A 27,346-nucleotide genomic window follows, 5' to 3' on the forward strand; every position below is an offset into this window, starting at 1 on the left:
ATTTTAAAGTCAGGGAAAATGATGGCTATAAAGAGGGAAATGGCAATCTCAGTTCACCTAGGTACTAGATGGTAGAGCAAGAATAGCAATTGGGTCTAACCTCCCAGGCTCAGTGGACAGTCCTGGATGCCAGAAGACCTTTCCTAAGGCCAGAGGTCAGAGCCATACTTGCCTTAGCCAGTTCAAACATGGCCTGCAGGGCAGGGAGGTCCTGCACAAAGTCATCCTTGACATCAGCATCCAGTGAGAGGTAGGCCATGCCCTCCACGGCCCATTTCCGGGTCTGGGTGTCAATGGATGCATTGCACAACCATCTGGGTATAGAAAAAAGAAGCTGTGTTGGGTGGTGCTAGGCTTGTATCAAGAGAGTGAAGCTACTCCAGGGTAGTGGGCCATAGCAGATAATGGGCCTCTCACACATGGCATCTGCTAGGGCATGCTCCAGAGAGGAGCTGGCAGACTAAGGAACAAGCCCCCCTTACTTGCGACACTGTTTAGCCAGTTTCTCCGTCGACCCTTCAGCAAACTGCCTGAGACCATAGTCTGTGCCACCTGCGGAGCCAAGCTTACAGAGTCCCTGTGGAAGAGAAAAAACAGTGGCCATTTGCAGGATCAAAGACACCAAGACTTGGGGACCAGAGTGTAAATGACCATCCTCTCTGCATCTCTTTCTAAAGTCTCACTCAAGTATGTCCCTGTAGCTGAAAGACTTGGCTCCCATTTTCTGTGCCTGAGTAAATCTTAGTTTATATCACACAACTTGCTTTGGGTATCATTTCCACTAAAAGTGCCTTCTGTGAGGCTTCTAGACTAGCACAGATGCCCACAAAGGTGGAGGTCTCTACACTGCCCTCCTTATCCCATTCTGGCCCCATGGGTGCTGTGTCTGGTATCATGAAAAGTCAGTACTAGATCACACTGACTACATTTAAAGGTACAGTGGTGAAGCATGTTACAGTTTTATGTAAACAGAGAAATCACAGCTTTCATTAATAAATTCATATGTGTGGACACTGACCCAGCAAAAACTAAACACTTATGTCCAAATATGGGTCTTTGTAAAAGGAAACTTAAAATAGCAGAGGCCAAAAAATTAATTGCTGGGAAATTGTGCCGATGCAGTCACATCTGCCATGTTGTCCCCTCAGGCTACTGCTAGTTCCTGAAAGAGTTGGGACATTCTCGGAGTGCCTGTTCAGCCATGTTGTGCCCTCCTCAGGGCATTGTCTATATCCCCACGATATTTGGAGTGCTTTGGTTACTCCTCCTCCCTCCCATTCTCACGAGAGTTATCATCCTATCCTGGAGTGCTATGGTTACTCCTCCCCCTTCCCATTCTCGTGAAAGCTACTCCTATAAAAGCCCTTCTTCTTCCGCACCTCGCTCTCTTGCCAGCGCTTCACTCCAGTGTTCAGACGCAGGAAAGGTTACTGCGTGAGGCAGCCATTTTCGCTACCTCCATGTGGCCCAACCTGCCTCTCTAGCACCCAACTCTGAGGTGCCAGCGCAAATAAAGATTTGTGTTTCCTCTTCGCTCCGGACCCCCTCTCTCTCTTCTCCGTGGCCCGCACACAACAACAATTAATACAGCCACAGTAACACATACCAATTCTTCACTGCAACTATTTACAAAACAAAGATCAATACAAATGATTTTTGTAAATCATTTTGTAAAATGATATGTAATCAATGTAAAATGATAATGGTAAGAATGAAACAGGTGCAAGTGTGTCCAATAGAAACTGATTAAGGGAACAAACTAACTTTCAGCATTTTCTCTGAAACTGCTGCTGGACAAAAGCTCCTAGATGTCCATGTCATTCAAAAGCTTAAAGGCAAATATTCTTTTTTTTTTTCCTCCAGGGTTATTGCTGGGCTCGGTGCCTGCGCCATGAATCCACTGCTCCTGGAGGCCATTTTTCCCCCTTTTGTTGCCCTTGTTGTTGTAGCCTCATTGTGGTTATTATTATTACCATTGTTGATGTTGTTCGTTGTTGGATAGGATAGAGAGAAATGGAGAGAGGAGGGGAAGACAGAGAGGGGGAGAGAAAGATAGACACCTGCAGACCTGCTTCACCGCCTGTGAAGCGACTCCCCTGCAGGTGGGGAACCGGGGGCTCGAACCGGGATTCTTATGCCGGTCCTTGCGCTTTGCGCCATGTGTGCTTAACCCACTGCGCCACCGCCCGACCCCCAAAAGGCAAATATTCTTAGAGCTAAACTAAATATTCTTAGAGCTAAACTTCTCTGTTCCGGACTCTTGGAAACAGAGTTGGCAGTCAGCTGAGGTAAAGAACAAACACCTCATCACAGACCCCTGCAAGCGTCAACCCGGCTTTGACCTAGCACGCTATGATTGGGCCCTCCTCAATCGAACAGGCCATGGCCGTTGCGCTGCCATGTTCCACCGCTGGGGAGCCAGAGACGACCCGAACTGCCCCTGCGGCTACAGACAGACTATGACCCACATAGTCAACGACTGCCACCTCTCCAGATTCAAAGGAGGTCTCGAAACTTTACATCAGGCTCAACCTGATGCTGTTGACTGGCTACGGAAGAAGGGCAAACGCTAGAAGAAGAAGAAGAAGAAGAAGGGCCTATATTTCTTCTCTTTTTTCCTTTCTTTTTTAAAAAATATTTTATTTATTTATTATTGGATAGAGACAGAGAGATTGAGAAGGAAGGAGGGATAGAGAGGGAGAGGGACAGAGAGACACCTGCAGCCCTGCTTCACCACTTGTGAAACTTTTCCCTTGCAGGTGGGGACCAGGGCCTTGAACCTGGATCCTTGTGCACTGTAATGTGTGCACTCAACCAGGTGCACCACCACCTGGATCCTTCTTTTTCCCTTTTCTTTTTCTTTCTCTCCCCCCGCCCCAAACCAGGATTATCACCAGGGCTTGGCACCTACACGATGAGATAATTACTAGCAGTCTTTTTTTTTTCCTTCTTTCTCTCTCTCTTTTCCTTTCCTTTCTTTCTATTATTCTTTCTTTCTCTCTTTCTTTCATTTGGTAGGATAGAGAGGGGTTGAGAGGGGAGGGAGAAATAGATAGGGAGAGAGAAAGATAGACACCTGCAGCACTGTTTCATTTCTCGTGAAAACTTCCCCCTGCAGGTGGAGACAAGGCCCTGAACTCGGGTCCTTTCACACGGCTACATGTTCCTGTAACCGGGTGCACCACTGCCCAGCCCTGGGCTCAAGTTTCCGAGTCTAGGTCTCACAGCCTCCTCCATATAATCCTGCTCACAAGCTGTGAATGAGTTGGATGCCCCACAGTGTGGTCTCCTCAAGCACAGGGACCACCCCTTTTTCATCCTGGTGTCCCTGGTGCCTGGCACTGTGTCCAGCACTGAGCCCACTCACCACCAGTGTGCGAATCTTGATCTTCTCATTTTTGGTGGTTTTGTAGATATTTTTGAGCAGTGACACGCCATTAGTGATGATGAAGGTGGCACGGCTGAGCTTGGTGGAAGCATGGATGAGGGCCTCCACGGCCACCAGCTGGTCTACCTCACGCTCCGAGCCACACAGAGCCACCATCATCTCCATCACACCTTTCAGCCCCAGCAGCTGATTGCCCAGGTCAAAGGGGCCCTGCAGAATCCCCGACACTGTCTGGATGGCACTGACATTCTTGTCCATGTCCTGGGGGTCAAACTTTCCACTAAAACACAGGATAAACATGGTCAAGAGAATAGCCTTATGGAGGTAGGAAGAGTGAAATTTGGTGGCAGACAGATTTGGACTTGTATCCTGGATCCATCACTCATGTGCTGTGCTACCTAGGATAGTTCACTGAACCTCTCTGAGCCTCAGCTTCTAAATCTGGAAACGAAGGGTGGTACTTCTCAGTTATAGTGAGGATAAATGACATAACAGGAGAGCAGGGAAATAGCACAACTGGTAGAGCATTGGACTTGTGTGCCTGAGGTTCTTGGTTTGAGCCCCAGCATCACATGAACCAAAGTGGTGCTCTGGTTTGTTTCTCCCTCTCTTTCTGTCTCGTGAAATTCTCTGTCATAAGTAACAAATAAAAATAAATCTTTTTTTGGCTGGGGTTATAGCATAATGGGTATGCCATTTTCATGCCTGAGGTTCTGTGGTCACAGGTTCAATCCCCAGCACCACCATAAGCCAGAGCTGAATAGTGCTCTGATAAAAAAAATAAAATAATGAATAAAAAGGGGAAAATAAAGAAAGAAAAAACTTAACAAAAAAATGTAGCTGGAGCAATGGCTCAACTGGCAGAATATTGGACTTTTCTACCTGAGGTTCCCAGTTTAATTGTCTTGCTACATGTACCAGGGTGGTGCTGTCTTATCTTTCTCTCTCTCTGCTTCATGTGAACCTCTATCTCATATGTAATACATAAAATAAATACTTAACAAAACAATATAGCAAAGGCTGGGTGGTAGCACAGTGGGTTAAGCGCACACATATGGCATGAAACACAAGGGCCAGCACAAGGATCCCGGTTCGAGACCCCAGCCCCCACCTGCAGGGGGGTGGCTTCACAAGCAGTAAAGTAGGCCTGCAGGTGTCTATCTTTCTCTTCTCCTCTCGATTTCTCTCTGTCTAACAACAATGACAGCAATGACAACAACAATAATAATAACAATCACAACTATAAACAGCAAGGGCAACAAAAGAAAAAAAAAAATGGCCTCCAGGAGCAGTGGGTTCACAGGGCAGGCACCGAGCCCCAGTGATAACCCTGGAGGCAAAAAAAAATTTTTTTTAATTTATTAATTTATTGATTAATTAGAAAACAATATAGCAGATTGCCATGGATTATGTTTCCACACTCTGAGACGGGCATTGATATGCAGGAAGTTTATTAGTGCAGTATTAATCGATGCGTATTGGGAAAGGGCAGGAAGCAAGACTCGGGCAGGGAGGCCAATGCTGCAACACAGTTGTCCTAAAGCCTCAGCCTTTGAAAAGTGCTAGAGCTGAGCCAGACCTCCAAACTGTTCCAAACTGGGGTGAAGACAAGGCAAAAACCACCCCACTAAGCCACTCCCAAATTCCTGCCATAATGTAAGAGGACAAATGATTATTGTTTCAAGCTGCTAGATATACAGCTGGCTCCTCTGAGGCCTCCAGGAACTCACGTGATATACTCCTCACAGATCTTCCGGAAGTGATCCCGCTCTGGGTCACAACGCAGGTCGTCATACAGTTTGTTGATGAGGATAGAGGCCAGCATGCGGGTGTTGTCGGTCAAGGGCAGGCAGGAGGGCAGATCTGGAACTTGCCCTACAACCTTCAAGATCTTCCTCAGACCTGCAAGATGGGAGAAGATTCTTCCTGAGCTCCGTCTCCACGAGATGGTCCCTTGCTTCTCTTATTTTATCACAGCTTCTCTACTGCCTGATTCCAGTTAGCACATGGCTTACCCAGTCAAGGGCACTGAAGTGGGGCAAGACACCTAAGTTTAACATCCAGCTCTTCCCCTACATTATCACTTCATCTCCTATCATGGGACTCTATCCACATTTACAAAAGGAAGACTGGGTGACCTCAGAGCACTCTACCAGTGCTCACACTCTATGAGTAGGTGTCTACCCATCTTTAAAACAAGTTATATTCTCTTTTCCCTAGGCTTTAGTTTCTTTACTTGTAAAGTGGGAACAACACTCAGAACTCAAGAGTTTTGAGGATTCAACAAGGTAATGTATGGAAATTGCCAGTACCAATCTAGACTTAATATCATTCAACAAAGTATCACACAATAAAACTTCATCATTTTATTGCACCAAAGTAAGACTCTGGGGTAGTAGGTGGAGGGTTCAGGTCCTGGAACATGATGGCAGAGGAAGACCTAAAGGAAGTTGAATTGTTATGTGGAAAATTGAGAAATGGGGTGGAGGGTAGATAGCATAATGATTATGCAAACATACTCTCATGCCTGAGGTTCCAGCATCCCAGGTTCAATCCCCCGCACCACCATAAGCCAGAACTGAACAGTGTTCCGGTTAAAAAAAGAAAAAAGAAAATTGAGAAATGTTACACATGTGCAAACTACTGTAGTATACTGTTGACTGTAAATCATTAATTCCCCAATAAAGAAAAAAAATGCTAAAAATTCATTTATTTAGTAAAGCATAGATTTACTAGTTGTTTTATCTCTTCTCTTTTCTTCAATATATCCTATTACTCATGAGACTAACTCTACTATGATGATTTGTTGAATGAATGAATGAACGGGCTCATTTTTAATATTGACTACCAGCAGATAACTCACCCAGTTGAATGTACATTTTACATGTGTGAGAATCTGACTTTGAGCCCCCAGCACCACATAAGGGCACCGTGCATGGTGTCAGAGGAACACTGCTATGGTGTCGCTCTCTTTCTTTGTCTCTCCCTCTCTATCTAAAACTAAAAAGGGAGGGAGTTTGCTGGAGGCAGTGTAATCACATGAGCATGAAGTCCCAGTGGGTAAAAGACACAATACTGACCTTAAATCTTACAATACAATAGATAAAATAGATAAGGATTACAAAAAGTATGAGAAGGGAGAGTGGTAACACTGTGAATACATGGTTTATACCAAAGAAGGGCTGAAAGCTATTTGGGGCACCTGCTAAGTATCAAGAGCTTTATACACATTATTGTACTATGTTCTAACAATATCTCATGGTTAGGAATCATTATTCCCATAGTTCAAAGCAGAAAACCAAGACTTGACCAAGAAGTCAAATAAATTGTACAAGATCCTACAGCTGACAAATGATATAATAAAGACAAGCTCCCAGCAATGTCTTGTTTCAAAGTGTCTACAACACTAACTGTTAGACTCTGATGCCACTGGGACAATAGAAAGCTGGATCTCCAGTCCAAGCCTCCGGCTCCCCACCTGCAGGAGAGTCGCTTCACAGGTGGTGAAGCAGGTCTGTGGGTGTCTTTCTCTCCCCCTCTCTGTCTTTCCCTCCTCTCTTCATTTCTCTCTGTCCTATTCAATGATGATGACATCAGTAACAACAACAATAATAACTACAACAATAAAAAAAACAAGGGCAACAAAAGGGAATAAATAAATATTTTAAAAATTAAAATGAAAGAAAGAAAGAAAAAGAAAGAAAGCTTGATCTCAGGGTCAAGTTCTAGAGGTGGTCAGACCTTGCAAAGCAAAGGCAAGTGGGAAGAGATACACCCACAGAAAATACAGGGTAGCACAAATTCTGGAGGCTAAGAGGGAGCTGTGAGTGCTCAGCAGTGAAGTTTGCTTTGAATGTATTATGCTAACACAGGAGGTATTGGCAGGGCTGGAGGATAATAGGAAGGAAATGGATGAATCAGTTTAAATCCCCAGCATGGTTCTCAAAGCCTCCATCAAATGTACCTGATTTTCTTCCCCAACCTCCCCTTCCACTCTTCCTTCTACTCCTGCCCTTGCTTTGAAAAACTAATTTCTCTTCTAAAATATTCTAAACCTGCTCCTTGTCTTTCTTTGTCCTTTGTTGACCCACAAGACTCATTTCAGGCATGACATCCTGATGCCTCTCCCACAAATCTCCCAGTCCAGTTTACCAAACATTCAACCCCAATATAGTGGTTTTTCTTTATGATAGCAAGATGTTTAAGTCCACATTATTCTTTCCCCAAGTACTATCTATCCTGGTGCATAGAATAACAAACATTGTGTCCCCTCCATCCTACCCTATAAACTATGTGTTAGGCCTAGATCTTAGTTCCAAGAGAAGAGGCTGGCACCCAATCTTCATAATAGATGTAGAGAAGAAGGAAGCTAGGGGAAAGGTTTTTCAGGGGAGGAGGCAGACATAAACATAGAGTTAATTCTGCAGCCCAGGAAGTGGTGCAGTGGATAAAATGTTGGACTTGCAAGCATGAGCTCTTGATGTTCTGGATTTCTGGTGTTCATGTCTTCTCTCTCTTATAAATAAATCCTTTAATTGTTAAATTCTTTTTTTTTTTTTGCCTCCAGGGTTATTGCTGGGGCTTGGTTGCCTGCAGTATGAATCCACTGCTCCTGAAGGCCATTTTTCCCCATTTTGTTGCCCTTGTTGTTGGATAGGACAGAGAGAAATCAAGAGAGGAGGGGAAGACAGAGGGGGAGAGAAAGATAGACACCTGCAGACCTGCTTCACAGCCTGTGAAGTGACTCCTCTGCAGGTGGGGAGCCAAGGCTCGAACCGGGATCCTTGTGCTGGTCCCTGTGCTTCATGCCATGTGTGCTTAACCCACTGTGCTACTGCTTGCCCCCCTTATTGTTAAATTCTAACCACTTGAACTGTGAAGCTCAAACAAGGAAAGTATACTATCAAAAGAGAATGAATAGGGTGGGGGTAGATAGCATAATGGTTATACAAAGAGACTTTCATGCCTGAGGCTCCAAAGTCTCAGGTTCAATCCCCCATACCGCCATAAACCAGAGGTTATCAGTGCTCTGGTAAAAAATAAAAATAAAAGAGAGAGAATGAATGTCAAACTGATTTGAATTTTTAGAACAAGGTCTATATGTCATTAAACTGATTGGAGAATTTAGAGTAGATTATAAAGCCACAGGCACAAGCAATTAAAGAAACTGATTAAGGGGGCAAGGTGGTGGCATACCTGGTTGAGTGCACATGTTACAATGTGCAAGGACCCAGGTTCGAGCCCCCAGTCCCCATCTGCAGATGGAAAACTTTGCAAGTTGTGAAGCAGGGCTGCAGGTGTTTCTTTGTATCTCTTCCTCTCTGTCTCCCCCTTTCCTCTAGATTTCTGGCTGTCTCTATGCAATAAGTAAATAAAGATTAAAAAATTAGAAAAAAAAAGAATTAAAAAAGAAAATCAACCCAGGTGTCCAACAACAGAAGAGTGGCTGAGCAAGTTGTGGTATATATACATAATGGAATACTACTCAGCTGTAAAAAATGGTGACTTCACTGTTTTCAGCCGATCTTGGATGGACCTTGAAAAATTCATGTTGAGTGAAATAAGTCAGAAACGGAAGGATTAATATGGGATGATCTCAGGAAGGATTAATATGGGATGATCTCACTCTCAGGTAGAAGCTGAAAAACAAGAACAGAAAAAAAAAAACAAAAAACAAGTAGAACCTGAAATGGAATTGGCGTATCGCAACAAAGTAAAAGACTCTGGGGTGGGTGGGTGAAGAGAATACAGGTCCAAGAAGGATGACAGAGGACCTAGTGGGGGTTGTATTGTTATATGGGAAACTGTGGGATATTATGCATGTACAAACTACTGTATTTACTGTTGAATGTAAAACATTAATTCCCCAATAAAGAAATTAAAAAAAAAAAAGAGAAAAAAAAAAGAAAATGATTAAAAAGAGGGATAATACCCTAGGGCTGACAAATTTGGTGACTTTCAACTAGACCATTTTTACTGTATATCATATAATGCACACTTGATTTCACTTCTCCTTTTTGGAAGGCCTATAAAGTATTTTACCAACATGAGATTTCAGGAACTTTTCCCTGTGGTTGGTAGAATCCTGTTTTTGTTTGTTTGTTTGTTGTTATTGTTGTTTTCCACAGTTGTACCCATTCCTTGACTCAGGTGGTTCTGGGTGTGTTTGAACATTTTCTGAATGTGTTCAGGCCCTGTATTCTGAACCTTCTTTACCTATATCTTCGCCATTCCACTGATGGATTCTAGCATGCTAATGTCTTTTTCTGGCTTTTCAGTTGAGACTAAAGATTTCTCCCAAATATACATCTCTACCACTTTCTACTATACCTCTTTTGCCTTCTGCTTAGTACCTGATGCCCTCTGAAAAAGCTGGAGCGAATCCCAGAGCCCCCCACCTCCTCACCATTATCCACCACATAGATGGTACGTGAGTTGTCATGAATGGCCAGGTCCTTCCTGGGGACATTCTTGTTCAGCAGGTTCAAGGCTTGGTCCCTGCCCTGACCGGACACCTTCTTACTAACAAGCATGTCGAGCAGGTGACTGGTGATCTGCTTCAGGTCTTTCTTGGTGTCTAAGGAAGAAGAGGACTGAAGTGAACAGGGATGACTAAGGTTTCAGATACATAGGACCACAAATGGCAGAGGCTACTAGATGTACTCTGGAAATATCAAATCCCTTGCTTCCTGGAGATTGACATGTCCCAAGAAAGTCTAACATTACTCTCCTCATCCTTAAAAAGAAAGAAATCCATGGGCAAAACCCCCAAGAAATCATCCAGTCTGAATAATGCTTTCTGTGAGAACCCTTGAATAGCTCTGGTTCTTAGAAAGCTCTTCACTTCCAGGCAATGACTGGCAGGGATCCAAGGATACTGCATGCAGTTTTTAACATCTTTTATAATAAGATGTTTTCCAGAAAGGAAACGCATACTCCTTACAGACATCTTACTTCCCCCAGACTGAGGCATTCTGGTGCATAGAATAACAAACATTGTGTCCCCTCCATCCTACCCTATAAACTATGTGTTAGGCCTAGATCTTAGTTCCAAGAGAAGAGGCTGGCACCCAATCTTCATAATAGATGTAGAGAAGAAGGAAGCTAGGGGAAAGGAACCTGAATTCAAGCCTTTGCCTGAGATGCCAGCTCTTTTCTGTCCACTGGGGATCAGAAAAGACAAATGTTTTGTGGTTTTTTTTAAGAATTTATCTAAAAAAAAAAAAAAAGAAGAATTTATCTATTCACTATTCATGAAAGAGATAGGAGGAGAGAGAGAAAGAACCAGGTATCACTCTGGTACATGTGCTGCCAGGAATCAAACTCGAGACCTCATGGTTGAGAGTCCAATGCTTTATCCACTGCGACACCTCCCAGACTATAGAAGAAAAGACAAATGTTGTTTCCTGGTTTTGGTTTTTCCTTGGACATCTCTGAGACTTCAAGATTTTTGTTCTATGTCAAGGCAGGTCCCATGCAAGTAGAAAAGGAAAGATCTCTAAACCATGTCATATAAATAATAGATGAAGCAAAGGGACTGTCTAACTGGAGGAGGAAAGATGTGAGTGGACATAGTAACTTGTTTTCAGATAAAAGTATGTCAGGTGAGATAACACACTTATTCTGGAAGGTTTTAGAGGACAGAATTAGGGCCAGAGGTAGATAGAAGATATAAAGAGACGAAACCATTAAACACTCCTTTCCTCTTTCCCTTGTCCCTGGCAACTATCACTCCATTGTCTGTTTCTATGAGTGCCACTATTACCGATACCTCATATAAGTGGAGTCACCCAATATTTGTCTTTTGGGGGGCTTTTATTTTACTTACATAATAGCCTCAAGTTTCAGATGAAACCGCCTGCAAACCGTCCTTTTTTAATACTGCTTAATATTTAGTTCTATATCATTCAAATCACTATCAAATGGCAAATAATCTGTCATCAACTTTCATCCCACATGACTCTTAAACTTACTTTTTGTTGGCCACTATTTATGAGCCAAAGGCAATATATATATATATGCATATATATGTATGTATATATAATTATCATTTTTTATTTATTTATTTTTTTACCAGAGCACTGCTCAGCTCTGGTTTATGGTGATGTGAGGTATTGAACTTGGGACTTCGGAGCCTCAGGCATGACAGTCTCTTTGCATAACCATGATGCTATCTACCTCCAACCCCAAAGACCATATTTTTTAAACAGGCAGTAAAAAGAAAAGAAAAAAGGGGGGGACAGGTGTTGGCGCATCCGGTTGAATGCCCATATTATAATGCACAAAGACCTGGGTTCAAGCCCCTGGTCCCCACCTGCAGGGAGGAAGCAGTGCTGCAGGTGTCTCTGTCTCTCACCCTCTCTATCTCCCGCTTACTCTCAATTTCTGGCTGTCTCTATCCAATAAATAAATAAAGATAATACAAAAATTCAAAGAAGAAGAAGAAAAACCAAAATCTTCACTTAAAGTTTAACTGAATGCTTCCCTTCATAATTTTAATTTAAGACAACTTAGGACAGAAAGGCCTTTCAGTATGATGTAAATTCATTACAACATATGCAGTGCTCCTAATGACCTTGTAACAAAGAAAACAGTCCACTGAGTTTGTACTTGAGCTCAGATCTCCAAATACTTTAGCTATTGTAAATAATGCTGCAGTTTCACAGACTAGGGATTCTGAGGTGGTGGTAACTGAGTACCTCCCTCCCTCCCACTTGAAGCAACACTGAAGAATGTCTCCTACCTAGAACCAGGGCCTCCTCCTTGCCTCGGTGCTCCCGCTTGTCCTCTCCAGACAGAGAGTCAATGATGGCCTGAAGCAGGTTGCAGACGGCCAGGGACATCTCTTCATTCTCCACGGCCATGAGGCTACAGATTCGGTCTATGCGGACTGCATGGAGAATTGCTGTGGCCTAGGTCCCGAGCAAGAACTAGTCAGTATCCTCCCTTCCCTTTTAGTTGCCCTGAAGGTAATGGAATGGACAATAACCATCTTGTGCAGTAGGGAAATATGCCAGACAGCCAGTGAGGAGTATGGTCTGGGCAGGCCTTTGAAACAAGCAAAGCTGCTTTCCAGAGGTTTAGAGCCGCCACCATCCAATATAGCAGCCACATGAGTCACTGAGCACTTCAGGTATGGGAGTCCACAGTGAGATGCGCTGTGACTGTAAAATACACACTATGTCTTGAAGACTCAGTACAGTACCAAAAAGTAGACTATCATAGCTCTTCCTCATAAACCACTTCCTTTTTCTTTTATCTTTTTTTTTTTGCCACCAGAGTTGTTGCCACACTATAAATTCACCTTGTCTGGCAGTAATTTTTTTCCCTTTCTTTTTGCTTTATAGGACAAAGAGAAATTGAGAGGAGAGGGGAAAATAGAGAGGAATAGAAAAAGGGACACCTGCAGACCTGCTTCATTCCTCTGAAGCTGTCCCCTACACGTGAGGAGCAGGGGCTTGAACCTGGGTCACAGCACATTGTAACATGTGCACTCCACCAGGTGCGTCACTGCCTGGCTCCTGTAAGCCGCTTTCAACAATGTTATCTTTGCCAAGACCTACTTTCCGCTCAAAGGAAAAAAGAAAGGAGTGAGCAAGCTCTGTTGGATCTGAAGCCATCTAATCAAGATTGGGGACTCTCTAGACTTTGCATCAGGTTTTATTCATGTCAGCCACAGCCCTGCCCCTCTGTCACCTTCCAGGTCCTGATATTGGCAGCTGTCTGTGCCAAGAGCCCACACCCAGGCCCTCACCCTTGCTCGGTGACCAGTGCACATGCCCGACAGTGTCCGTACTGCAGCCAGCACCAGCTCAGGCTTCTTGGTGTCCATGAGCTGCTGCAGCAGGGCCACGCCATTGCTCTGGAAGATCATCTCCACCCCTGCTTCCTCACGACCTAGGACAATGAGGTTGTTGGCCGCCTGAAGGAGGGAAGAAACAGTGAGGGTCACCAGGGGGGTTTGGCTGTGGAGGTCTTAACAATGTGCCAAGTGCAAGAACAGTCTTTAAAATATCTTCATGTTCTTTCATCCTGTGAGGATCACTCCATGTTCTTACTCCTGGAAATATTGTTAAAGGACAAGATTCAAAAGACGAGACAAAACTGTATAACCACTTTCTGATTTCTTTTTAAAAAAAATATTATTGTTGTTATTTGGTTAGCTGGAGCACTCCTCAGCTCTGGCTTATGATGCTAAGAATTTGAACCATGAACTCCAGCACTAAGTAACCTCCCCAGCTGCACTGTTTTCAATTTTGCGTCTTCAAATCAATTTTCTTATATAAGCTCTCATATATATTTTTTTCCCTTTTGTTGACCTTGTTGTTTTTTTATTGTTGTTACCGTTATTGTTGTTGTTATTGATGTCATCATTGTTAGATAGGACAGAGAGAAATGGAGAGAGGAGGGGAAATCAGAGAGGGGGAGAGAAAGATAGATACCTGCAGACCTGCTTCACCACCTGTGAAGTGACTCCCCTGCAGATGGGAAATCGGGGGTTCAAACCCGGATCCTTACGCCAGTCCTTGTGTTTCGCGCCATGTGCACTTAACCCGGTGGCTACCACCTGACTCCCAGAAAAAAAAAATTTTTTTTCATGAGCTTTTTGTGTATATATAGTGCTGAGCTTTGTGAATGTGTAATTCTACCATCCCCAAACTGACTTTTTCTTTCTTTTTGCCTTCAGGGTTATTGCTGTGGCTTGGTGCCTGCACTGAATCCACACCTCCTGGAGGCCAATTTTTCCTTTTTTTTTTTTATTGGCTAAGACAGAAAGAAATTGAGAAAGGAGGGGAAGATAGAGAGGAGAGAGGAAGACAGACACCTATAGACCTGCTTCACTGCTTGTGAGGCGTCCCTCCCTGCAGGTGGGGTACCAGGGGCTCAAACCAGGATCCTTGAGGGGGCGCTTGTGCTTCATAATATGTGCACTTAACCTGGTGCACTACTACCCAGCCCCACCAGACTGACTTTTTCCATTCCTCTTATTTCAGATAGGTAAAGAGACTGAGCCAGAAAGAGAAAGATGTCAACCCCCAAATCTCCTCTAATACCATGACACTTTCATGTGGTGCCAGGGCTGAAAACCAAGCCATATACATGGCAAGGTACATATCCTATGTCTCCCTTCCTTCTCAATTTCTGTCTTTATCCAATAAATGAATGAATAAAATAAAAACAATAGCAATAATATTTATGAGGGTGAGTGGTGGCGTAACTGGTTGAACACACATATTACAATGCACAAAGACCCAGGTGTGAGCCCCTAGTCCCCACCTTCAGATGGAGAGCTTTGCAAGTGATAAAACAGGGTTATAGGTGTCTCTCTATCTCCCTCCCTCTCTTTTGCTATTATTTTTAAATTTTTATTTATTTATTATTGGATAGAGACAGAGAGAAGTTGAGAGAGGAGGAGATAAATAAAGAGGGAGAGGGAGAGAGAGAGGGAGAGAGAGATGCTAACAGCATGGCTTCACTACTCATGAAGCTTTCCCCTTGCAGGTGGGGACCAGGGGCTTGAACTTGGGTTCTTGAACACTGTAATGTGTGTGCTTAGCCAGGTACACAGCCACTTGGCCCCCCTCTTTCCCTCTCTCTATCCCCCTTCCCTCTTAATTTCTGGCTGTCTCTTTCCAATTAATAAAGATAATTTAAAAATTAAAAATAGTCATATTAATATTTAATGCAGTATTTAAAAAAACAGTGCAACACACACATACACCCAGGGTTAACAAAATATTAAAAAGTTAAGTAAAGACAGGATCCAGCTTTGTTCTACATGACTACATGACTCCCTTCAGTGGTTTCACTTTAAATTACCCTCTTTTTTTTTTTACCCCCTCAGGATTATCATTGGAGTTCGGTGCCTGATTACAAATCCACTGCTCCTAGGGGACTTCTTTTTCCCCCATCATTCTTGTTGTTGTTGCTGGTATTGTTTTGTTGCTGCTGTTGTTGGAGGATAGGACAGGGAAAAATTGAAAGAGCCCAGGAAGACAGAGAGGGGGAGAGAAAGATAGACACCTGCAGACCTGCTTCACTGCTTGCAAAGCACAACTCCCTTGCAGGTGGGGAGCTGGGGACTTGAACCAGGATCCTTAAACTAGTCTTTGCACTTCACACTATGTGCATTCAATCCAGTGTGCTACCTCCTGGCCCCCAACATTACCTCTTTGTATGATGACTTTGTTTTCTAAAGTTCTTACAGACTTTTTGTGCCTAAGGATCTGAGGTCCCAAGGTTCCAGATCTAATAAACTAGAACTAAACGATGTTCTAGTAGAAGAAAAAAAAAAAAATCAAATACTTAGCCTCTAGCTATATTATTTTTTTAAGTTTTTTATTAATCTTTTTTCCCTTTTGTTGCCCTTGTTATTTATTGTTGCTGTTGTTATTATTATTGTTGTTGGATTGTAGGGAATTGTGAGGATATGGTAGAGCATGGTGGGATGCCCCATTGAAAGATGGGTGCCTGAGGGGCATGACCATCCTATCAGTCTCTCTCTACTAAGAGGTTGAGCAAGGAAGGACACGATCTCCAGGATCTGCCCCACCTACTAGCCTCCCTGCCTCACAAGGACCCTGTGTTTTCTGACACAATAGCCCACTCCCTTGTTATCTATATATCATTGTTCTGCTCTATGAAACAGTAATTGAACAGTAACTCCCGACTTCCCCACCACTTCCGTTACTTTGATCACATCTGATCCATCTTCTCTCTGCCCTCAGGACCCCCCTCTGGCTGCTGGTTACTGATAACCCTGCTTCCTCTTTCCTTTAACTGATTCTGACCCTCCCCCAAACCTTGCCTCTCTGACCATATATGGTATAGACCATTTACTTTCCCCTGCCACCCTTTAAAAACCCTGCTTTGCTGTTCAATAAACAGATTGTTCACCAACACAGTCCCTGGGTGATCTCTTGTTGCGTCACTAGCCACGGGCACTGAGAAAGATCCCGTAAGACTCACTCCTGTTACCTGAGGGCATATTCTCATAGGCAGCCACTTCTGGTGTGCAACAGAGGCAGCCACGCCAGAGATTCTGTACCTGAGAGAGGTCTCCCCACAAGAGCCCGGCATTGGATAGGACAGAGAGAAATGGAGAGAAGAGGGGAAGACAGAGGGGGGAGAGAAAGATAGACACCTGCTTCACCGCCTGTGAAGCAACACCTCTGCAGGTGGGGAGCCGGGGGCTCAAACCGGGATCTTTACGCCGGTCCTTGAGCTTCGCACCAAGTGCGCTTAGCCCGCTGCACTACTGCCCAGTGCCCCCTAAACACACCCAATCTCGTCTGGTCTCAAAAGAAGATATCTTCCATCAACCTGATCCCATTTATTGGTAGTTGTTACCATCTGGGAGGCAGAGGCGAGGCCTGCAGCTACTTAGAGGGTCCTGAGAACACCTCTTGCTGCTCCTGTAGCTGGCCAACACTCACCTTCTCTAGTTTATCAGCCTCACTATTTTCATCCAGAAGGATCTCAAACATCTTCTGCACCCTGGAGTCTGTGGAGAACTGCACACGGAGCTGAGGAGAAAGGAGAAAGTGAGAAAGGAGGCAGACAGAGACCCACATTTCAGTCGGCTCCATAGAAAGTTCATTTCAGTAAATCTTAGAGTATCTACTCTTCACCTCCCCCAACATCATTCATCCATCATTCCATTCAATAAGTGCTTACTGAACAGATGCTACGTGCAGACATTGTTGCAGAAGCTGTGGACAGGCTAGTGAACAGAAGTCCTAAGTATGAACCTTATCATCTAATGACGTGCTAGTCCACTAGTCATCACAAGTCTTGGAAAGCAGGTGATCATCATTTTCGTTTTGGAATCTAGTAAACAAATAGTTACTAGTTTGGGGTTTTTGTTTGTTTGTTTGTTTGTTTGTTTAATTTTACCAGAGCACTGCTCAGCTCTGGCTGATGGTGATGTGGGGGATTGAACCTGGGATTTTAGAGCCTCGGTCATGAAAGTCTTTTTGTGTAACCATTATGCTATCGCTACCATCTGTTATGAGGCATTTAAATACAGACTAAAGCAGAAATATGGCTTCAGTGTCAGAAACTTATGACAGTTTTCAAGTACCGCTTCTAGCAGATTATGTTTGGATGTGTGTTTAGTCACACTTCTGTCCCTACTCCCAGTTCTCTGAGGCTTTCATGAAATGGCTTAACTGTCCTATTATCATGTCCTATTTCTCCAACTCCTGTACTTCCAACTACTTCCTTCTGCTGGTCCATGGTTCCATGTATCTTCACCCTGAGCTCAATTCCTGAGGGGTGGGATAGTTTCATTCACCTCATCGCTCATCACTTGTAACTCTGAGTTTCTCACAGATAGTACACCTGTGTAGCCATTCTATAGCACCTGCCTGCTCTCTTCATCAAGAGTGCAAGCTAGAGGCCAGCAAAATAGAAACAGCTCACTTAGTGAGTAGCTTTCCAATGTGCTCAATCCGGGTTTGAGTCTGACCCCCCACCACAATGAAGGAAACTTCAGAGCTATTGCTGTGGTCTTTTCCCACTCACTGACTTCTCTGTCTGTCTCTAATACATACACACACACACACACACACACACACACACACACACACAATCTGGTTGAGTGCTTATATTACCCAGCTTCAAGCTTCTAGTCCTCATCTGCAGGGAGAAAGCTTCTCAAACAGTGAAACTGTGCTGCAGGTGTCTCTCTATCTCTCCCTCCTTGTCTCCCCTTTCCCTCTCAATTTCTCTCTATCCAATAAAATTTTGAAAACAGAAACCTTTTAAAAAGAGTGTGTGTCCCTGTCCTGGGTTGAGTGGCATCTATCTTGTGGTGTCCATCTCGTATCAGCCAAGGACAAAGAAATCCGTTGTTTATCTCAGCTTGACTTTAGGCCTGTGCCCATGTCTGGTTCATGCCTTAGATAAATGGATTTAAAAAATAATAATAAAGGGAGTCGGGTAGTAGCGCAGTGGGTTAAGCGCACTTGGTGCGAAGAGCAAGGACCAGCATAAGGATCCCTGTTCAAGCCCCCGGCTCCCCACCTGCAGGGGAGTCACTTCACAAGCAGTAAAGCAGGTCTATCTTTCTTTCCCCCCTCTGTCTTCCCCTCCTCTCTCCATTTCTCTCTGTCCTGCAATAACTATAACAACAATAAAAAACAAGGGCAAGAAAAGGGAAAATAAATAATTTAAAAAAAAAGATGTGGTCCGGGAGGTGGTGCAGTGAATAAAGCATTGGACACTCAAATATGAAGTCCTGGGTTTGATTCCTGGCAGCACATGTACCAGAGTGATGTCTGGTTCTTTCTCTCTCTCTTTCTTGCCCTCTCATTGATAAATATTTTTAAATATTTTTTAAAAAATATTTTTAAAAAAGAATGTGGAGGTAAAACCATCCTTGCCCTGACGTCCAGCTTCCCTAATCTGACACCAGTAAAAATGTGAGGAGAGGACCTTGCTTTCACAGCGGGGTGAGAGGAAAAAAAAAATGTGAGGAGATGGCTCACCTTCTCCTGGATGCTGGTGTTGAGCCTCCTCAGAGTCTCCTGAAAGTTCTGGTTTCTTGGCTCAAGAGTGGCACAGCGCTGCACATCCTTGAAGGCCTGGTCCAACTTCCCCAGGTGCTCCAGGGCCTGGCATCTCCGATACAGAGCCTTGATGTCCGAGGAGTTGATGTCAACGGCTAGTAAGGGGGACAGGCAGGGGCTTGGGCGTTTGGGCTTCAGACCACCTTCCTCTCGCCCCCACACAATAATGCTCCCAGCTCGAGGGCTGCTGCATCTTCCCTGAAGTTACTCACCCAGGTGGATCATCTGGTCTAAGGCTCTCCTTGGTTAGGATAGAGTAAGAATTATAGTCTTGAGGCTGGAAGGGAGCCTCAGGGTCATATCATCCAACTCCTGATGCTCCTGCCTCTGAACATGATGATGTAAGTTCTTGTCCAACTAGTTCCAGTGGTGAGGAGCTCCCTCCTTCTCATCAGAAAGCCCTTTCTTCTTCCTATCTGAACTACATCTCTCTATAATTTTGCCCTTTTATCCTCAGTCCAGCCTTGGAACCCCCAAGACGAAACCCAATCATTCTTTCATGTGGCAACCTGTTAAGTATTTGAAGGCATTCCAGCCCACCAGAGTTGATTTCTCTGAGCTAAATACTGCCACTTCCCTCAACTGCTCTTCATAAGATGTGTTTCCAGTCCCCTCTCCAGCTGGTTCTCTGCCTTCTGAACTCACTCCATCCCCTGTAACTCCTATAAGAATGGTAACCAGATAAAAATCAACTATAGACCTGTGTGTGTAGGAGACTTTCTTTCATTCTGCATAACTTGCCCCTGAAAAAGCAGCCAAGGGAAGTCTTCCCACTCTGATCATGTACATTTGCCTAAATTCTCTGAGAACCCGAGGCACTTCTTTGCCTGCACTGGCCTCTACTTCTCCCAGTCTGAGAAGTAAACTACTGTCTGCCTCCTTCCTTCAGGAAGCCAAGCCACTATAGGGTGTCCTAAGCTATTGTTCCCAGTTCTGGGGAGCCTAAGAATAAGCATATTTTAACACACAACAATGTCTCATTTTAATGGCAAAAGATTTCTAGAAACATCTTTTTTTCTTTTTTTGGCTAGGAATTTTTTTTTAGAGAGACAGAGAGAAATTGAAAGAGGAGAGGAAGAGAGACAGAGACATACCTGCAACATTGCTTCACCACTCATGAAGCTTTCCCCACTGCAGGTGGGGACCAGGGGCCTGAACCTAGGCCCTTGTGCACTGTAGTGTGTGTGCCTAACCAGGTGCACCAGCACCTGGTCCTGGTCTAGGAATACTTTTTAACAAAATTTATTATTTTTTATTGGGGGATTAATGGTCTACGGCAAATACAGCTGTTGGTACATGTTTAACATCTCTCACTTTTCTGAAAAAATCTCTTACTCCCAGCCTAGGTCCTCCTCCATCATCGTGTACCAAGAACTGAAAACCTCCTTGCTGGGAGCTGGGCCATAGCGCAGCGGGTTAAGCGCACATGGCGCAAAACGCAAGGACTGGCATATAGATCCCAGTTTGAGCCCCTGGCTCCCCACCAGCAGGTGAGTGCTTCAAAGGTGGCGAAGCAGGTCTGCAGGTGTCTATCTTCCTCTCCTCCTTTCTGTCTTCCCCTCCTCTCTCCATTTCTTTCTGTCCTATCTAACAACGATGACATCAATAACAACAACTACTACAACAACAGTAAAAAAACAACAAGGGCAACAAAAGGGAAAATAAATAAATAAAATATATATATATTTTTTTAATTTGAGCACAGGTAGACACAGACATAAATAAAATATTTTAAAAAATTTTTAAAAGAAAGAAAACCTCCTTGCTGTCAGAGTCCTTTACTTTGGTATAATAGACCAACTTTGACCAACTTTTTTTTTTTTCCTGAGGTTCAGTGTTAGCGCTGGGGCTCAGTGCCAGCACTACAAATCCACTGCTCCTCAAGGCCACCTTTTTTCCATTGTTGTTGTTTTGCTATTATTTTTGTTGTTGCTGCTGCTGTCACTGTTGGATAGGACAGAGAGAAATGGAGAGAGGAGGAGAAGACAGAGGGGGGAGAGAAAAATAGACACCTGCAGACTTGCTTCACCACTTGTGAAGCAACCCCCCTATTCGAGCTGGGGGTTCAGACCAGGATCCTTGTGCCATTCCTTGCACTTCACACTATGTGTGCTACCGCCAGCCCCCCCCCCCCAGACCAACATCTTTTTATTTATTTATTTTTAATATCATGCTGGGAAGGCACTTGGGGTCTGGAAAATGCAAGATACTATTCAACTACTTCCCTAGGCTAATTTTGACCCTATATTTTTTCAGAGAGAGAGACTTATGTACTATTTCATTATCCAGGGAGTTCCACTGTTCCACTGTTTCCTCCTAGGTTCAGTCTATGGTGCTCCCATGTGGTGCTGGGGACTGAACCAAGGGCTTCAAGTGTGGAAGACATGCACTCTACTTCTGAACAATTTCACAGCTCCCCAGAAGCAACTTTTTTAAGACAATATTTATTTTTTTATTTATTCCCTTTTGTTGCCCTTGTTTTTTGTTGTTGTTGTTGTAGTTATTATTGTTGTCGTTGTTGTTGGACAGGACAGAGAGAAATGGAGAGAGGAGTGGAAGACAGAGGGGGAGAGAAAGATAGACATCTGCAGACCTGCTTCACTGCCTGTGAAGTGACTCCCCTGCAGGTGGGGAGCCGGGGGCTCAAACCGGGATCCTCGCGCAGGTCCTTGTGCTTTGCGCCATCTGCGCTTAACCCGCTGCACTACCTCCCGACTCCCCAGAAGCAACTTTTTAAATTTTTAATTTTTTTTACTGCCACCAGGAGCATGGAGCATGTACAATGAATCTATTGCTTCAGGCAGCTTACCCCCATCCACCACCCTCCCGCCCTCATCTCCCCATAGGACAGAAATTGAGAGGGAAGGGAGATACAGAAGGAGAGAAGGGAGGAAAAGACAGAGATACCTGCAGCACTGCATCACCATTCATGAAGCCCCCCCATCCCGCAGGTGGGGACCTGTAGCCTGATCCCAGTTCCCTGCACATGGTAATGTGTACACTTAGCTGGGTGCTCTACTGCCCAGACCCAGAAATTATCATTTTAAGAAGCTTCCGGGACTGGGTGGTGGTGCACCTGGTTGAGTGCACATGTTATAGTGCATAAGGACCCGGGTTCGAGCCCCCGTCCCCACCTGCAGAAGGAAAGCTTTGCAAGTGGTGAAGCAGGGTTTCAGGTGTCTCTCTCTCCCTATCTTCCCTACCCTTTCGATTTCTGACTGTTTCTATCCAATAAATAAAGATAATAAAAAAATTTAAATGTATAATTTAAAAAAAAAGAAGCTTCCCCAGTATATTTAGCATGTAAAAATGTAAAAATGTGACTTGGAGATGATTTTTCTGGAGCTCTTCTTTCACTTAAGAATGGTACAGCTCGTGGTCTGGGAGGTGGTAAAGTGGATATAGCATTAGGCTCTCAAGCATGAGGTTCCAAGTTCAATCCCTGGCAGCACATGTACCAGAGTGATGTCTGGTTCTTTCTCTCTCCTCCTATCTCTCTCATTAAAAAAAAGAAGAAAGAAAGGTATAGCTGAAGCCCAGGATGATGTTTACATACTCTATAATTCCTAAGCACATCAAAAGCCTCTTAAAAATATTTGTTTATTTATTTGATAGCACAGAGAGAAATTAAGAGGGAAGGGGAGAGAGAAAGAGGGACACTCATAGCATTGCTTCACCACTTATGAAGCTTCCCCCTGTGGGTGTGGACCAGGGGCTTGAACCTGGTTCCTTACACATGTTAACGTGTACACTCAACCAGGTGCACCACCACCCAGCCTCTCAAAAATCTCTACGACAAAGCAAGAAAAAGTACAGGTGGGGAACACTGTGAGGGGAGGACAAGGTTAAGGAGATAGGAACTCACCTCGGGAAGCATCAGAAGCTGCCTGAGCATAGCTCTCCTGAGGAGTGGAGAACAAGGAGACTGAGTTACTGTGGGTCCATTGCAGAGACAGGCAGAGAGGCTCCCTGTCGTGGGGGGGGGGGGGGTACTAGTTGCTGCTGACTGTCACAAGCTCAGGGGAGAACCACTTGATGGATATGGAAAAGTGGATGGCTTTGTCATCAGGCAAAATCTGGGTTTGAATGTGAGTTCTATTACTACTTGGAAGACTTTGGGCAAGTCTTGAATTTCTTTCTTTCTTTCTAATTTTAATCATAGCACTGCTCAGTTCTGGTTGGGTACCAGGATTGAGCCTGAGACCTCAGTTTCAGGAATGAGTCTCTCTCTCTCTTTTGCATAACCATTAAGCTATCTCCCCAGCACTCTCTTTCTCTCTCTATTTTAGGCTCCTGGGTTTCTTATTCACAATAGGAGTATAACAACAGCAGCTGCCCAAAGGCTGTCACCAGGATAACAAGAAGTAACATACAGGGATCAGGTGGTGGAGCACCTGGTTGAGCACACAGGTTATAGTGCGCAAGAACCTGTGTTCAAGCCCCCAGTCCCCAACTGCAGGGAGAAAGCTTCGCAAGTGGTGAAGCAGGGCTGCAGGTGTCTCTCTGTCTCTCTCCCTCTCTCTATCTCCCTCTTCCCTCTCAGTTTCTGGCTGTCTCTATCCAATAAATAAAGATAATTTTAAAATTTTTTTAAAAAAGAAGTAACATACAGAGCCCTCTCCATGATATTAGTTTCCATTAAACTGATTCCCATCTGCAGGAAATTCAATTTAAAAAAAGATTTATTGATGGGTGGGGGAGATAGCATAATGGTTATGCAAACAGACTTTCATGCCTGCGGCTCCTAAGTCCCAGGTTCAATCCCCCACACCACCATAAGCCAGAGCTGAGCAGTGCTCTGGTTTTTCTCTCTGTGTCTTTCTCTGCATCTCTCTCAAAAATAAAATAAATAAATAAAATATTTTTAAAATTATTTATTTATTTATTTATCAATTAGAGAGAGACAGAACCAGAGCATCACTCTGGCACATGCAATTTCGATTTTGAACTCAGGATCTCATGCCTGGAAGTCCAATGCTTTATCTACTGCTCTATGTCCCAGGCCACTTGCAGGATTTCTGTCACCCCCAGGAAGGGGTCAAGAAAGCAGTGGGAGGTCCCCTTCTCCAAGCTGAGAGATCCAGGTGAGAGGCTAATGATGAACCATGTTACTGGAGATGAGGGGCTGCCTCCACACACCTGCATGCTATTCCAGCCCTGGCCTCCTGCCCATCAACCCCTTACCGTTTTCAGGCCACAGGCCGCCCGGTTCCGATAGAGAGTAGCCATCAGCGCCTTGTCCTTGGTCAGTTTAAGGGCCTGGCTGTAGCTCTTTGTTGCAGCCTTGTAGTCCTGGATCTGGAAATGACGGTTACCCTCCTCCTTCAGCTGCACTGCCTCAGCCTCTGCCATCTGTCAGGGAAGGGGTAGCTCTGTTATACCAACCCCTTTCCCAGATTCAGAACTGGGGTGCCTACCCACCCGGCTGGAAGGTAAGGATTATTTCTGGAAGAAATATATCCCTAACACCCAAGCCCATTGCCCAGAAGGACATGACAGCTTGTGCTGGAAGCATGGACCCAACTAGAAAGGATTTCAGAGTCTCCAAATCTCCACTTCTATTCCTCCCAGCTGGGCCAGTGAAAACACTGTGTCAAAGGCCTATGCTCTCAATTCAGGGCTTAAGAGTTTTCAGTCTCCATCTTCTCTCCCCAGTCCAAGAAACACTCTGCTTGGCTCACTTTGTCTGCAAGTGCAATGCTATCCTTCTCTCCTCCTATGGATGTGCTGCTCAAAGCTCCAAGTGAACCCCCAGCTAGCAGGTCTCAGTCTCCCCCTAGACCCCGCCCAGCAGACTTTATCGCCTCTGCCAGTGGCTCCAGACCATATTTGGCTACAGGGTCAGGTGTCCCTGGAGTCTGTCATTGATACTCAAGGCCCTCCCCCTCCCCAGACTGGACAGTCATCAACATGTGGAGGTGCTGGCTGACCTCTGTCCCAGAACCCCATTCAGAGGCAGACCTGAGGAACTGAGACACTTATACCCCAAAGGGTAATAGAAAGATCTAGAAGGAGCAAGAACCCCCTTGTAGGACCCCTTTCCTAGACACAGCTATAAAGACCGCTCTCCACCTCCAGCTCAGATAAACAACCTCCTCCCCCTCCCCCTAACCACTGCTATTTTGGGAGCAGAGTGACAGCTGAGGGATTGACAGCTTTGGGTGCAGAGAGCAGCTGCCCACATCCCAGACCAACTGGAGACTTCCAGAAATGCCCTTGGAGAGAGAGAAAATGGAGGAGGAAAGTTCCTTTCTTCTTAACACTCATCCATGCCGCTCCTACTCCTCAGCTTTCATTTATTGGAAGTGTCCTTCCTTTCTAAAAAGGGCCAGAGGACTTTCTTTATTCTTTTTTTTTTTTTTTTTTACCAGAGAGAGCACTGTTCAGCTCTGGCTTATGGTGGTGCAGGGGCTGGAACCTGGGACTTTGGAGCCTCAGGCATGCAAGTCTATTTACTTATGTTATCTACCATTATGCTATCTACCCCTCTGCCAGAGCAGAGAACTTTCTAACTCAGTTTAGTATAAGTGAGCTTTTTATTTTGGTCTGTATGTCTTCTCTTGTATTTCCCCATCTTCATCAAGTGAATATATTCTGCCTGCCTCTCCCATATGGAACAGTGGGTCCTGAGCATGAGCTCTGTGTACATTCACCACACCAAGACTGAAATCCTATCTTAGGGTAAGAATTGTGTCCACTGGGAAATTTCTGAGAATAAGGACTGTGGCTCCTATCTGACTGTAGACTCTCTTGGGACAAGCTGGGTTTCATTCACTACAGAGAGTTTTCCTGTGATAAGAAGTTTATATTTGCAGCCCAAGAGGTGGCATAGTGGATAAAGTGTTGGACACTAAAGCATGAGGTCCCAAGTTTCCCCCCCAACACTGCATATGCCAGTGATGCACAGGTGTGTTCTCTCTAATTAACTAATAAATACTTTTAAAACTAAGTTTGTATTTATCACCAGAAAGGGTTCCCCATAAAACAGCAATTATGGGAGTCGGGCAGTAGCGCAGCAGGTTAAGTGCAAGTGGTGCAAAGCACAAGGACCAGCATAAGGATCCCGGTTCGAGCCCCTGGTTCCCCACCTACGGTGGGGGGGGTCACTTTGCAAGTGGTGAAGCAGGTCTGCAACTGTCTTTCTCTCCCCGTCTTCCCCTCCTCTCTCCATTTCTCTGTCCATTCCAACAACAATGACACCAATAACAACAACAATAATAACTACAACAATAAAACAAGGGCAACAAAAGGGAATAAATAAATAAATAAAAACAGCAATTACTTCTTCCCATCCCACTGAGTGTCCCTGAGGCAATTTTTTTCCCGAGGCAAATTTATAAGCTTTCCTGGACAGCTTTACAAGCTGTACCTGAACTCAGAACTTTCCTGCTTTTTTACTGTTTCCATGTTTGGACGGTGAGCTCCAACCTGGAGGAATGGGACACCACCTTATGCAACTGACTCACTGGCAAAGAAGCTGCCTAGTCAGTACCTAATGTGTGTTTCTTGAGTGGTCGAATGAGCCTGCTTTAGCTTTGATTATTACTGTTCCCCTGCTTCTCTGGATGTATCTTCAAACTTACCCTGACTAGACCAGATATCAACACTGAATAAAAAGCATAATAAATAAGGGCCAAATAAAGAAAGCTTAAGAATACACAAAAAGTGTGAGGTCTGGGAGGTGGTATAGTGGATAAAATGTTGGATTCTCAAGCATGAGGTCCTGAGTTCAATTCCCAGCAGCACATGTATCAGAATGATGTCTGGTTCTTTCTCTCTCTTTCTCCTTCTAGCTTCCTGGAAAATAATTAAAATCTTAAAAAAAAAAAAAAAAAGGTACATAAAAAGTGAAAAAAAAAAAAAAGACCTCAGCTGGGTGAGAGTGTTTTGCAGACACCTATCATGGATAGGTGCGCTGCTTTGCCATGTGCATGGCACAGGTTCGAGTCCAGTCCCTACTGCACTGAATGAAGCTTCAATGCTGTGGTGGTGTCTCTCTCTCTCTCTTTCTCTCCCCCCCCCCCTTTTCTGCTCTAGCTAAAGTAAAATAAAATAGAACAAGAAAAAAGGGGAAAAATTAAAAGCTCCAAGCTTCAATTTCCTCATCTACATAGTAGGACAAGAATTCCTCTTCCGGAGATATGGTTTATATCCATAAGGAATTAAGGAATTAGGAGTGCCTCCAGCGAGGTAGCTCAGAGGTTAGTGTAGGGCTTACAAGAGTGAAGGCCCCTTACGCAGGCCTGGAATGATGACGTTCTGGCTTGCTCTTTGCCGCTCAAAATTGAGTAATCCGGGGAGGGGTTAGGAGGGACTGAAAGAGGAGGCAGAGACCCACGCAAGCAGAGGCTCTGGAGGCGGGTCCAGGATATCTATCACTCCCAGC

At 44.5% G+C, this 27,346-nt stretch overlaps 1 protein-coding gene and 1 non-coding gene across 5 annotated transcripts in view; one reads left to right on the forward strand and one right to left on the reverse strand.

Moving 5' to 3' along the window:
* UNC45B (unc-45 myosin chaperone B) overlaps nt 1-27,346 on the reverse strand; it is a 51,033-nt gene that overhangs the window by 23,177 nt on the left and 510 nt on the right. Inside the window, exons 1-12 of one of the 4 annotated variants that reach the window (XM_007516943.3) lie at nt 24,642-24,731; nt 24,145-24,312; nt 22,826-22,862; nt 18,880-19,055; nt 16,825-16,914; nt 13,143-13,310; nt 12,132-12,300; nt 9,795-9,965; nt 5,119-5,290; nt 3,368-3,668; nt 483-577; nt 173-314 (exon numbers count right to left, since the gene is read on the reverse strand). In XM_007516943.3, coding sequence (XP_007517005.1) covers nt 173-314; nt 483-577; nt 3,368-3,668; nt 5,119-5,290; nt 9,795-9,965; nt 12,132-12,300; nt 13,143-13,310; nt 16,825-16,914; nt 18,880-19,055; nt 22,826-22,862; nt 24,145-24,312 — 1,689 coding nt within the window. In that variant the 5' untranslated portion in view covers nt 24,642-24,731. The other 3 variants (XM_060203954.1, XM_060203955.1, XM_060203956.1) reach the window with 3 other exon arrangements.
* LOC132542330 (small nucleolar RNA SNORA48) lies at nt 18,168-18,302 on the forward strand. Its single transcript, XR_009553418.1, has one exon. It is a non-coding gene; the product is annotated as a small nucleolar RNA SNORA48 (small nucleolar RNA).

Source organism: Erinaceus europaeus, chromosome 12, assembly GCF_950295315.1.
Source record: "Erinaceus europaeus chromosome 12, mEriEur2.1, whole genome shotgun sequence".
Classification (NCBI taxonomy): domain Eukaryota; kingdom Metazoa; phylum Chordata; class Mammalia; order Eulipotyphla; family Erinaceidae; genus Erinaceus; species Erinaceus europaeus.